General features: G+C 36.6%; 1 protein-coding gene across 11 annotated transcripts in view; it reads right to left on the reverse strand.

Moving 5' to 3' along the window:
• ERICH3 (glutamate rich 3) overlaps positions 1–14,534 on the reverse strand; it is a 78,683-nt gene that overhangs the window by 9,573 nt on the left and 54,576 nt on the right. For 6 of the 11 annotated variants that reach the window (XM_060689982.2, XM_060689987.2, XM_087889823.1 and 3 more), the window contains 2 exons: positions 7,825–8,241; positions 3,662–3,796 (listed from right to left, as the gene is read on the reverse strand). In XM_060689982.2, the coding sequence (XP_060545965.2) occupies positions 3,662–3,796; positions 7,825–8,241 (552 nt within the window). The remainder of the gene's footprint in view (positions 1–3,661; positions 3,797–7,824; positions 8,242–14,534) is intronic. The other 5 variants (XM_060689983.2, XM_087889824.1, XM_087889822.1 and 2 more) reach the window with 1 other exon arrangement.

A 14,534-nucleotide genomic window follows, 5' to 3' on the forward strand; every position in this document is an offset into this window, starting at 1 on the left:
CTACACTACTAATTTTGCTACTTCTTTTACACAAAAAACATTCCCAGAAAAGTCTTCCTTTTCCTCTGCAAACTAACATTATAAAGTATTGAAGAGTGTCCATATGACTGAAGTTGGACTACAAAAATGATAAATCAATTAGAAGTTCTCCAGGTCAGAAAAGGTCCATAAAAAGAAAAGAGTTATAGAAAATTAATATTATAGGAATATACAGTTTTTGCCCCCAAGATGGTGGCAGGTGATCTCTTTTCTCTTGCAGACGAACAGCTGATTGTGCAGCCAAAGCTGCTCCCTAGATTTGAATGGGAGCATTAGGAATGACCCAGAATGACCCTAAGATGATTGTGTGTCTTTGGAGAAGATGACCACAATTCTTGGTAGGAGAGATTGGAGGGTCAGGTCTTTTATCATCTTTCCCCTTCAGTTTTTTTTAAGCATACCTGGGCTTTTCTTATTTTTTTATTTACGCTAATAGGCTGATTGAATGTCAAACTATCCATAACCCCTTGCTAGATTTTTATAATTTTATTTTCTTACTGTTTACTTTGGAACTTTAATCCACTTTCACTTTTGCTCTAAGAAGTTGGTGGCGAGATAACGCACTTTCTGATAGTGAAAGCTATTCGACTGATTTACATATTTTTGACTAATCATGTTATGGAGTTTTTGCAAAATTCCTTCTTTCTTTCTTTCTTTTTTTTTTTTGAGTTTGCATTTTAACTTTCTGAAAAAATAAAAATATATAAAGAAAAAAGGAATATAAAGGTTTTGAACTGCATTAAATCAAACATTAAAGGTTAATGTGAACACAGATATATACAAAAATGATATATCTTGAAAAAAAGTGTAGCCCTACATCAAAATAACTGAGAATTTATTGTAAAATCAAATGCTTTAGACAACATCATAGTCTAGACTCTGCAAAATAAGCTTGGTCCTAGTTGCAATGAAATGAAATTATTGCCCACCTCAAGGCTTTGTGTCTATACAAATACAAGCATAAGGGAGAAAAAGAATGGATTGAATATCTGGCATAATAATTTCTTTCCAAATATCATAATGTTTCCAAAAACTTTATTTCTAAAAATTGCAATGTTCTATACCTCCTGGATCTATCATAAAACAATTCCTAGCTTTTTAGAAAATGATATACGTTTAAATGTACATTTAGGTTCATATGAATGTGACTTTTCATGTAGTTAAAACAAGTGAATTAAAAATGCTGATTAGTAGGAAGTGAGAAATAGCTACATGGGACCAAGAACAGAGTGTCTGCAAGGGGTTAAAAATTTAAGATGGAGAAGCCACAAATAAAGTCCTGCTCCTTGTGTGTTTGTGGTATGATCCTTTTTATGGTTGCTCCTCTCTTGTTGATTTTTTGATTGTTATGTATAAATGTATCTGACCTAGAAGCCTTATAACTGCTTTCTAGAAATATCAGAACAACAACATAGGATCCACCCAGGAGGAAGTGTGAGGAACAATAAAATATTCTGATCTGGATGGGAATAAGTCGTCATTTTGTGAAGCCAAAAAAGTAACAGTGCCTCATCAGAATATATATAGAAAAATAGTGTTAAGCCTATTTGAGAATAATGAAATCTAATTGATTTGGGATTTACTTTTCCCACTGATTTCAGTGAGAATTATGTGCAACAGGTAATACGGGACTACATACAAACATAATGTCCAATGGATTTTCATAGAATTTTATTTTTGCATTGTTGCCTAATTCTGTTTACACTGAAGTCTTTTTACTTTAATTGGAAATACTGTACAAACTCTCAATGTACTCATTATTAATTATGTTCAATAAATTGTCTTCTAAAACCTTAAAAGATTAAGGAAAATATTATAATGGAATATCTGTAAGAAGATAGATTCTTATAGACCTTTCTGACCTGTATGCTTGCATAATTTAAGTACTTGGCACTAAAAACTGTTGAAATTGAAGTGCTGATAGCATCCATCTAGACCTTTATACTGTATGTGACTTTCAATGAACAATCCAATCAAACGAGATATATCTTGGAATCAAAACTTGTTTCTTAGGGAACAGAGCTAAAATGCTTATAATTCAGCCCAGAGAATAAAAAGGAAAAAAAGCATAATATTATTAAGAAAACCTCAATTTGCCTTCTGACAAAATGGTTTATAGGAGCAGTAAAATTTGTATGGTATTGTGTGAAGTGGAAGAAAGCATCTAAACTCTTACCTGCTGGTCAGTCTCATGAAGAGGCTGTCACTCTAACATGTATCCCAACGTTGGGGATTTCAGCACTTAAGGCCCAAACTATACATTACAGAAGATAAGTAACTGATACTGACTTTCATTTCCTTATAATATCAAATAAAACTCAACATCTGTATATATTTATAGGTTTCTTCATGAACATTAATAACATGATTTGTTCAATAAATCCCAGCTGAAGGTCATGCATAATGCTAAGCCATAAAGCACAGTTTAGAAACCAAAATTGCTGAGTTCCCACAACAGGCAATCAGAATTGCATAAAGTATATTGAAAATATGATTGCACCACCTGATGTGCATAAAATACTTCCCCTCTAGCAACAGCATGAAAACTTGTCAAGTATTTACATTTTTCTCCTACTATACTTATGACTGGATTTTGCATGGCTGAGATTTCAATTCACTATCAGAGAGAATAAACAGCTGTTAAAATCTGACTTGGACTCTACCCATTCTTAAAACACTCTAGAATAGGAGTGTGACATTATTTGTAAAGTCCCAGAGAGTTCCTTTTGAGGATTCCTCAGAGGCTTCAATAATTTAAGACAATTTCATCTCATTATTATGTTTTTTCCATATAATACAGAGCTACAGAAGATCCTAAAATGTGACCTGTTTACTTTGTGTTCATGTGATGGCAAAAATGCCCACTTAACATGCTGTGCACAATTGTTGGATAGTCTAAGAGATGAACAAGAAGCAATGTCAGGTGGGCAGGGTCCTTTTTTTAAAAGTCGACTTCCAGGAGGTGCAGGGAATATATTTGGTGATACAATCTTGTCACCATTAATGATAAGATCAACCATGTGTGCTTATATGTAAGAACTGGCCGGGTTTGGCAAATTAAAAGATAAAACTGATGCATTCAACCTCAGATTGACTACATTCATTTGAACTTTAACTGACAAGAAAAAAGGCTGTAACTATGCAGCCAAATATCAGCTATTGTGCCAGCAAAGATAATCTAGGCCAGTTTTTCTCAACCTTGGCCACTTTAAGATGTGTGGACTTCATGTTGGCTGGAGAATTCTGGGAGTTGAAGTCCATACATCTTAAAGTGGCCAACTTTAAGAAACACCAATCTGGGTTATTCTAAGGCTGGGGAAGGCCCAATGAAGTCTACAGTTGTTGTTCCTGACCTAAGTTATATCTGAGTTCCCTGCCTGTATAAGAATTTTGTAGCACATAGAGTGATGTGTGCAAGGAAGGGGTTGAAGGTGAAGCAGCTTCAAAGATCACTATTTCCTGAGGAAGACAGTAGTGATTGAGAAACTTTTTCCCCCTATGGAAGAGAGAAAAAGAAGAAAAATATGAAAATATAAAATATAAGCTGTAAAACATCAATTTGACACAGCATTTAACTAGAAAGAAATATTGAAGACAGATTCCATGCAACAGTAGAATTTACCTTCAAATTTACCTTGAGCAGCTGCTATATGTTCTTCTTCATCCTCTGTACTGTAATCACTAGGTTCGGGTTCAGAACTCAAAAGCTGATCTTTTTCAATAGCCTCAGCTATTTTCTCTCTGACCGATTTACGATCTTCAAAAAAATCATAAAAAGAGAGCAAAAGAGAAAGCAAAATAAAATAAAATAAAATAAAATAAGCCATCCTTGAACATAAAATGAGCTTACAATTACTCTACAACTAGCTAAGGATGGCAATTAAGATCCAGCAAAATTCTTTACTTTAAAAATGAATTATGTACACATATAAACAATAAACATCATTCGTTCTTTAGGCAATGAAAATTTCATGCAATGCTATCTCTCCCATGCAAAAATTACACAAAGCACTCACCACTTTCAAATACCACCAAGCTGTAAGGTCACCTTTGTTCAGAAATGGTTTTAATTTGTGCACAAATTAAAAACAAAGGTATCTTGAAGGCAGGATACGAATAACAACAAGAACAGGAATAGGAACAATACAATTGAAAAGCTATTATTCCATCACAGATAAACTAAGGCCATCTTTGAATACTAAGCTTCCTGACACAATTTCAATAGTTTTGTTAATTCCTTAAGGAAGTAAAATAACTTGCAAGTTTTGTCTCATTTTGATGAACAGGAAAGGCTGGATGCAAATCCCCAAATGCTCAACATGTGCATATATGCAGTTCAGCTACGCAGTTCTTTAGTATTATTATTATTATTATTATTATTATTATTATTATTATTATTATTATTATTATTATTTCCATGACAGTTTAAAGGAATACTAATATTTTCACTGTAACTTTACTATGTTAATAATTAGATTTCACTTGTTTATAACAAAATGTTTATTATTAATATCTTATTCCTATCAGCTCAGAAACTATGATTTTCTAAACAACAGCACATTTTTTTCTTCTGTCCAAAATGTCATTAAAGGAGAGAGAAAGAAATTGCTCTGTAAGAGTAAAAAAAAAAAATGATCTTCAGCATTTATGTTTTGTCTTTTTAAAAAGGAAAATACTGAAGGCTCTCCTTGAATCTGGACACCCTACTCATGCATGAGCCTTGGTGGTGCAGTGGCTAGAATGCAGTATTGCAGGCTAATTCTGCTGACTGAAAGCAGTTCGATCCTGACTAAGGTTGACTTAGTCTTCCATCTTTCTGAGGTCGGTAAAACAAGGATGCAGATTGTTGGGGGCAAACCACTGTAAACCACTTAGAGAGGGTGGTAAAGCACTTTGAAGTGGTATATAAGTCTAGGTGCTATTGCTATTTTGTAGGAACTTTTTTAGCATTGCCACATCACCTATAGATTAATATATGTATAATGAAGTAAATCCTGTTTGGTGTATGGAGATTCCTTTATTTTATCTCTACAATTTAAGCAAGGTAGATAAGACATTGCAATGTGCAGTTTAAGGCTACAATGAATCCTAAACAACCTGCCACTGATCCAACCGTGAAGGATACAACTAGCATTGAGGACTTTCAATAATTAGAAGACCCTCACAACATTTGCACGTATATAAATTTCTGTGGGTTAATGTCTAAGTTTTCTTCCTTTGTTTCCCTGCCAACAGTGTTAAAATCTCATCTGAAAGTTTTTGCCCACCATGGACCTAATCAATTGGTCTGAGATCTTTGTTATCATGGCTATCGTACACATATATTTGAAGAGGTACTGTAACTATCAACTAACCCTAACCCTAACCTTAACCCTAACCCTAACCTAGTGTTTCTCAACTTGAAAACTTGAAAATGTGTGGACTTCAAATCCCTAAATTTCCCAACCAGCTTGCTAACTGGACAAACTCTGGGAGCAAAAGTCCACATATATTTAAATTACCAATGTTGAAAAATATTACTCTAGCCCATTAAACCTAACCTTACTCATGGTTTTTTAAAAATGCAAAACAGCTAAAATATGCAGATGTAATCAACTGGTGCCTGAAACTCAATGGGAAGCTAAAAGTTTAGCAAAAAAAAAAGGGAGAAGAGTTGATGCCTCTCACACTGAATTTAGGCAACATGCTAAAAAATAAGATTCATTCAATTGACGGGCCTTTGAGAAGTACTACCTGTAATACATTTCTAAGGGAGAATATGCTTGCATCATTTTCACATATATGCTTCTTTTATATGTCACTTCTGGGCTACTGTTATAAACTTTTTTTCTCTGACTATTGGTAAATGTTGCAATCTGAGGCCTACTTTAAAACAGGGGAGTCATTTTGTGTATGGATGATTGTTCTGTGAATAAAGGGATGTGACCAAAACTGATCACAGCATTTGAACTTCAGGCCATTCTTAGAATCTGATCTCTTACCACAACCTAATAGGTTAATTAAGCATGATATGGTCTTAACGATTTGCCAAGGTTGAATATATTGCTGTTCCCAAAACAATCTTCAAAATCATCCATTAGAAAGTTCATGTATCCCCTCCCATTCCCATTCAGAAAATGTTAAGGAACAAATTTTTCTTTGTTTGCCAGGACATTCATCAAGGCATACCATATCATCTACTACTACCTTGTAAAACTTCTTTTAAAGAGGTGTTGGTAGCTGACATTTTTACTATGTTCAATCACAGCAACAGAATCTGAAGAGACTGCTAAATGCTGTACTCACTGAAAACTAAAACCATTGCACAGTCATTTAATGATCATGGTATGAGCAAAACAGAAACGACGATATTCTTTTATGATAAAATCTGGGGCAGGCCATTGACTCAACCTACATGGTTTTTCCACACTTGCATTTAATATTAGAATATGTAATTCTATATGTATTCTTCTTAAGTGGTTAATTTCATTCCTCAGTTGTACTTAAATATTCATCTCATCTAACAGTGTAATTGCAAAGTCACTCATATTGAAAACCTAGCATATGGATGAAGGAAAGTATCTCAACCAACTAAACACCTATAAATAATTCAGCATAATTATCCAGTTCTGTATTTTTTTCAATATTCCTCCATGTTTTATACATAAAAAATTGCAAGGCAATGAAAAGCACTCCAGCACCAAAATGCTAGCAAACAATTACCATTTTATAATCTTCTGCCCCTGACAAACTAGTAAATCCAGTAACACAAAGTAATATGAAACAATCTATCAAAATCTATTAAATCAAGCAAGAACATAATGTATCACCATCCAAGGAACATATTCCAAACCACAAATCAAAAATATTAGCATGACTTATGGCTTTCTTTCATGAATGCATCACCACTGATAGCATGCTAATTAGTATGAATTGATTCACCCTTACAATATTTCCATCACAAGCTAAATTAAAACAAAATAGAATATTTTTATCTTTCTTGCCAAAGGGAGGAATGATCATGTAAATAATATGTATTTTATGATACACAAAAATAAGCACATGGGTTACAATTCTGGATATTGTAGCCTAATATATTTAGTGGGCGACAGGTTGGAAAGGTTGTATTGGGCAATGGTAGCCGAGATGGTCAAATAATCTAATAGAGAATAAAGAAGGATAACCTAAATATGGCAATCCATATTCTCTATGATCATGAACAATCTGAAAAAATACCTTGTATTTGTGGCTCCCAATTCATTGTTCCAAATGATAAAAAGACATAAAAACTTGTTTTAGATTCTATGTTTCTGAATCTTTACAAAAGATACACAACTACTTTGATTTTGTTCTTTTTGTACAAATTCTACAACTACGATTTCAATGATGGTCATTATCAATTCCAGGCATATTCACTGATCTAAGATTCATTTCATCTATTTGCCCCTGGCTAACTAGAAATTAAATTAATTCAGTCAACAAATGTCCCATGCATAACAGAGATGGAGACAAGAGAAAGACACACGAAAGTCATATATGCAAGAGTGCTCAATTCCAGCACTTGAAAGAATAAGATAGCATGGCAATTTCAAGACAAAACTCTACCAGTTATCTGGCACATATATCAAAGCAAAATCTTGCCCCATTCAAGGATAGTAATAGATTTAGGAAGATTCAAGCAGGATTTTTATTCATATGCAATATCAAAACATGGCACCAGAAAATCAGCATTCATTTAAGAATTAACAAAGCAACACACTTGTATTCACCAAACCTGATACAGATCTCTCTGCAAACCATACTCACCACCTTCCTTATCTTCAGAAAGCTTCCTGCTCGGATATCCTTCTAGAGCACTGCTTTTCAAATGCACTAACTTATCCTTCTCTTCCTCCTCCCCCATGTCTACCAGCCCTATAAACTTGGGTTTCTCATGGCCCGGACTCATGTCCTGAAGGGTCATCTCCACTTTTTCTTCATAGAAGATATCTGGCACATTCTTGGTGCTCAAGCTTTCTGTTTCTGTTTCCCCCAAGTTTTCCTCTTCTTCCACATCAGTTCCCTGACTTCCTTCCCGTTGAGATTTGGTGGTTTCTGTTTCACATTCTGAATGAATGTCTGTAATGTCTTCCTCCTCATCACGCTTCCTGCCTTCAAACTCGGATTCGGTTCCACTGCTGTATAATGTGCTGCTGCCGGAGACGGAAAGCAATTGTTTTCTACCTACAAAGAGTAAAGACAATTACAATTTAATGGACTTCTGCACCCAATCCTTGGGATCATTATTTGCGAGGTCAAGTAGACAAACCTACTAGAATTAAGCATGAAAAAAATGCCTTTCTCCACAGAAATGCAAAATATTGTTTAAGCCTTTCTAAAGCAGCCTGTCAGATCCCATAGTTCTCTATAGGGATGTTGCCATTCTGGTGGCAGGCTTGGGGTGGGGGGTGGGGATTCTGTGCACAGAGTTTCCTTTGCTTTGTTTTGCTGTACCTCATGTGGAAATAGGGAGGAGAGAAGGAATGTGCCTCAGGTCATCTTAAGGAGGAGAAAAAGAATGTGATTTGAGCCATCTGCTTTATCTCACCACAGGAGAAAGCGAAACCGAAGCACCTGGAAATTGACAGTTATCACCTTCTCTGCCCGAGGTTCTCAGAACATCTTCGCACCTCAAGATTGGTTTGATGTTGAACTGGACATTGGGAGGGGCTTTGCTTGCATAGATTTAACCTAACACTTTGAGCGGGAAACTACAGATCCTGCCTACATTCCCTTTGCTATCACTATCTTTCAATAAAAGTTCCTTTTATTCTGCTTTCTTGAGAATTCTGCTTTCTTGAGAAAACTGGAGAAGCAGGACCTTACACAGCCCTTAGGGGATCTCCAAAGATATAGGATTATAATACCCAGAATTCTTAGACTTCATGCTAGAAGATGTTGCCTCGACACATTTGTGAAAATATATCCTTGAGTGAGATATGGGCATAAAGAGGTTCTAAATTTCAATTTCAAGCATCTATTAATATTATCTACACATTATATAGCGCTGTTACAGCCAACTGATTAAATTTGTCAATTTAAATCAGTTCATCTAAAACTATCTGTATCTGAAGAACTGGTTACATAAAAGACATTCTTTACAAGTTGTCCTCTATTTACTACTGTTCATTTAATGATGGCTTAAAATTACAATGGCCTCAGAAAAAGTTATTTACAACCTGTCCTCAAAGTTACTACCATTGCACCACCCTCACTGTCCTATGATCACAATTTGGGTGCTTGGCAACCAGCTGACATTTACGAAGAAGCTGCCATATCTTATGGTCACATGATTGTGATTGTGATTTTATGACTTTCTTAGCTGGTTCCCAACAAGCAATATCAATTGGAGAGCTGGATTGTCTTACAACCATGTGATCTACTTAACAACTTTTGCAAAATGGTTGTAAAACAGGCCCCAATCATGTGATGACTCGCTTCAAAAAGGACCACAGAATTAATCTGGAAAATATGTACCTCCCCATCATCATTATTATCATTATTATTATTATTATTATTATTGGTTAATCTTTAGTGAGATTCACAGCCTTTGAGGCTGGTTAATAGCTCAGTAGCTCGAGTCCTAACCAAGGACCTAGGAACTGTTAAGGTATCGTCGGAGGATGTAAGCTGTTCCGAGTAAGGTGGTTTTTTGTAGAGTCAAAATGTTCAAGTCCGGCAAATTTAGAATTTCTAAATAGCGGGGTAGCCCTTTGGGTACTGCTCCAAGGGCTCCAATTACAATTGGGACAACACACGATTTCTTTTTCCACAGTCACTCAACTTCAATTTGCATATCCCGGTACTTTGTGATTTTTTTCTTGCTGCTTATCTTCAATCCATGCATCACCAGGTATTGCAATGTATCTCTTTTATTCATTAAACATGAAACTCAGTCAACTGGATATATAAAATGTGACACAAATTATTATTATTATTATTATTATTATTATTATTATTATTAGCCATTTATTCTTGACAAGCAACATCTATTTATTAAAAGATGCCTATAATAGAACTGATCAAGGAAAGTCATAAGAGTTTTATCCTAAAAACACTACTTTTAATGTGATAATATATTTAATTCTTGTGCCTTCCATTTAATGCAATTCTGACTTCTGGTGTCTTGCCTACTGTTAAAAGATAATTAATTGTAATTTCTGAAAATATTTCAAATTGCTATGTCCATTTGTGCTGTTCTAAATAGTCTGCAAGGTTTGAGACTTTTGTAAAACAAGCCAAGTTTGCTTGAGCTAATATGAATTGTTTTAGTTATCTTTTGCCTTACACTAATGTAATGCAATATATTTTACAGCCACTGTTATAAAAATGACTGCATCACCATTGAGAGAACCGTTATAATCTTAATTTTCCAGATGGGAAAGCAAAGCTAAAGAACATATACAGTAACTAGTCAGTACATACAGCCAGTCAAGAACTTGATGGGAGCTCAAATTTAAGTAATCTGTGGTCCAGATCTGAATAATCTGTTGTCAGGCATCTCTCAGTTGACAAAGCAAGAAAGTGTTTCTCACAAAATGAAAGCTCAGTTAAATGTATTTATTGCAGCAAACCCATGAAGCTATGAGGAAGAATTCCAGACACTTCTGGGCATCAAATGCCAGCTCTATTTAAAATAATCAATATTCAAATGCCTTGCGCCTCTGTCTCCTGCCTGCTCTCCATAAAAAGCTATAGGAAAATCTCTTTTCAGCAAGAGAATTTCCAGCTTTCTTTATTTGGGCAATTGACTGATATTGGGTTGCTTATTTCTGACCATTTGCAAAATAATGTTCATATCTGTGGTCCAGCTCTAATAAATGATGTAGGTTTTAACAGGAAATAGGGAAATGTCCTTATTTGTCCTGTTTTTTGTCCACTTTTATTTAAAATTTACCATAGACTTGCACACTCACATGGTGGGGTAGTACAGGGAAGGGAAATCTTCTGGTCAATGGTCCTAATCTGGACCATCTTGGCCATGAGCAGTCATATCTCCTTCCTCAATGACACATCCTTTTCCAATGCTGCTGATTGGCCTTCCTCGCTTTCCCTTTGTCCTGTTCTTCCTCTCAAAAAGAGGTCAACATGGTATGGGCAAAACCAGCAGCTGCAACAGCAAATCCTGGCTCTGTTCTTACTCCTTTTCATGCAAGCCTCCCTCTTCCCCTCGAGGGCGAAATGGGTGGCCAACGGGGGAGCAATGAATGGCCAACTCCACCGATGGACATGACATTTTGCTACACAGTAATAGTTGCCATAGGGCCGTGATGCAAACCTATGGCACGCGTCCCACAGGTGGCACATGGAGCCATATTTGTGAGCACGCGAGCGTTGCCCTAGCTCAGATCCAGCATGCATGTGGATGCTGGCAAGCTGATTTTCGGGCCTTTCGGGCCCACTGGAAGGAAGGGAGGCCGTTTTTGCCCTCCCCAGGCTCCATGAAAGCCTCTGGAGCCCAAGGAGGGTGAAAAATGGGCCTACTGAGCCTACCAGTAACCTTTTTGCCATCGCATGCCAAAAGCGGGGGGAGTGCAAAGTGGTCACATGGCATGCACGGGGGGGTTGGAGCGCGGGGGGCATTGAATTATGGGTGTGGGCACACTGGCCCGCAACCCCCCGTGCTCCCCCCGCTTTTGGCACACGACGGCAAAAAGGTTACCCATCACTGCCATAGGGGATCACCTTCATGACTTCACGCCTTTTGATAGGCTGTATGAACCCAAATGCTACCCCCGAAAAGGATAATAATAGAAGCCAAATTTGAAAGTAGATCAATTTAGTTATCTATAGCAATTAGCTATTGGTGTCTCGTAATATGCTACCTTCAATTTCTATGTCTTTTTATGTCCTTTGGAGACACTGAGAGAATGACTAACATACCGTACTTTTTCTCTTACCAACCAAATGAGGTTCTCATTTAATCTCTCTCGTTCTCTCTCTCTCTCTCTCTCTCTCACACACACACACACACACACACGCATACACAGATACACAGAGTGCACAATCGCTCCATCCACTTGAAAAACACACAACTGACTTGGAGCTTTATATTATCCCCCTTTTTATACAAAGCATAAGTGATGCAGGTGGGAACTGAAGTCGGTGATGCTTGCTCTGCCATGGTTTATGAGGAATATGCAAAATAGCATTAGATTTAAATCTCCAAGAATGTAAAAAGCCACAGTATCTTTGAGCTAGCCAGCTCATTAAAAATATTACCAGAATTTTAGAGGATATAAACAGACTAATAGCAAAATCGCTGTTTGCAGCCCTCAGCAAAACACCATGAAATGTTTTCTCTAACTAATGAGTCCTTCTGATTTATTCACAGGATTATGGCCTACCAGGATCTGAAAAATGTAAGTTCAGACTCTCTGACCAGCTCTCAACAAAACTAGGAAGGGAGGAAAAAAAAATAAGAGTAAAGATTCCTTATCTATCTGGAGAGGTTATTAAAATTTTCCACCTTGGGAGAAATGTTGCCTTCAATTAGACCTGCAAGTCTACAGCTGTCAAGAATAAGGACAGATTTTGTGGATCATTGTTCCAGTGTATTTATATAAAAAAGAAGTTCACTGCTTCAGTGCTTGAATTTTAATTTTTAGTCAAAAATAAATAAAAAATGCATAGTCCCTCAAAAATCTTGCTCCACTACCACCTGAAAATGTAGATAGATGATAGACAGACAGACAGACAGACAGACAGACAGACAGACAGACAGACAGACAGACAGATATGGAAAGAAGGAAAGGAAACTCATAACACATCTGTTCCTTATGTCTGAACAGTCCAGCATAAAATGTAAATCTGACACTTTTAAATAAGACGTCCATTGATAATATAAGCCAAAAACTAAATCAACAAGCACCCTGACAAAATTACTTTGCTCTATTCCAACAAAATAAATTATACAATGTCAAATCAAATTGCTCGGATATATCTTTTTCAGCTATAAAACAAATTCAGTCATGACTAACCATCTAGGGACATGAAAGAAATGGAGGTGAGCTTTTAAGAAGCATTTAAATGTTGTATAGTCAGTAGAACTAAAGAGTAATGGAAATGGACAATTAAAGGATGATCCTTGGTCTTCTAATTACCGTCCCTGTCTGGACAATCCTCTATCACAAAGCGAGATTCCCATTCCTCACTGTATCACTGTATGGTATCCATATCACATAGATAGCAGGTGCCTTACAAAAAAAAATGCCTACAAAAGAGAAAGGTCAAGCAAGTCGCTCACATTCATTTGGAAGCAAAAATTAGCTGCTAATTACTTTCCCGAACACCCAATATGATCATTGTCGAAATTAAAATTGTATCAGTGGTCCAACTATATAAAACAAACAAACCTATAAAAGCTCCTTGAGGCAATGTAACTGAATATCTGTTATGGTTTGGCCACAAGCCTCAGAAGACCTGCCAACGTTTTTAAAAAGGAACAGAATGTGCAATTATGCTTATTGATGATTAGCAAAGCTGCAAGATTATGATTTGCCACAGTCGCTGACTGTGTAAAAATTGGATTTGCCTCGATCAGAAGCAAGATTTTTTTCCACGCAAACCAACTCCAAACCTGGTTTGACAGCTCGAGTTTCCTGTTGACCTTTATGCTTCCTATAAAAGCCTTGGATCTTTTGGGCAGATACATCCATTTCCCAGTCAGTCGCTTTACCTTTGCCTATATTTTCACGCAGAAAATATGAAAGTAAAAGCAACATTAACATTTGGTTTGAAATAAAACAACGTTCTTTCATGTAAGGCCTGTCAAAATGGGAACAATTTTAGGGATAAGCAGTAAATGTAGAAAAGTCTGGAACAGCTTCAGTGGCAACAGTGGAATACGCGACAGCCACATCAAAAACAGTAAGATAGAAGAGAAGCAAGAAGAAATCAGCTTTGTATTGACAGAAAGCCCAAAAGCTGGCGGCTTCCATAATCTTGCAAATGTGCTTTGCTTTAGACCCGCTTCTACACTTTTTGTATTAATGAACAGGAAATGAGATACATGCTTCCCACTAGATTATTTATGAAAGTGGGTGGCTGCAAATACGTACAGGAAATAATTATCTCCATCAGTCATGCTGACTGGAAAAAAGAGAGGTTACCCAAAATCTTATTTATGCTCCTGAAACAAATCCTGTGACATTTTAATCTCCTTGTGCTAATAATTATTGAGCGTTCACCACACTGAGCTTTTGTTCCCTGCCTAGAACCCAGCTGGCCCATGAACACATATTTTTCACCTTGAGGTTGGGACATTTCATTGTGGGGACCAAGTGAGGGTGAGTAAAACAGTGGACCATAAAGTGCAAGATCACAAAGATAGGACAAGAGATTTCTTCCACTGCTGGCTGACTGGCTGGCAGGCAGGCAGGTAGGCAGGCAGGCAGGCAGGCAGGCAGGCAAGCAGACACGCAGAGGGAGAATACTCTTACAGCAGTTGACACTTTACAATGCTAAAGTGACATCTA

The sequence above is a fragment of the Pantherophis guttatus genome, chromosome 3, assembly GCF_059756535.1.
Source record: "Pantherophis guttatus breed Tessera chromosome 3, ASM5975653v1, whole genome shotgun sequence".
NCBI classification, from domain to species: domain Eukaryota; kingdom Metazoa; phylum Chordata; class Lepidosauria; order Squamata; family Colubridae; genus Pantherophis; species Pantherophis guttatus.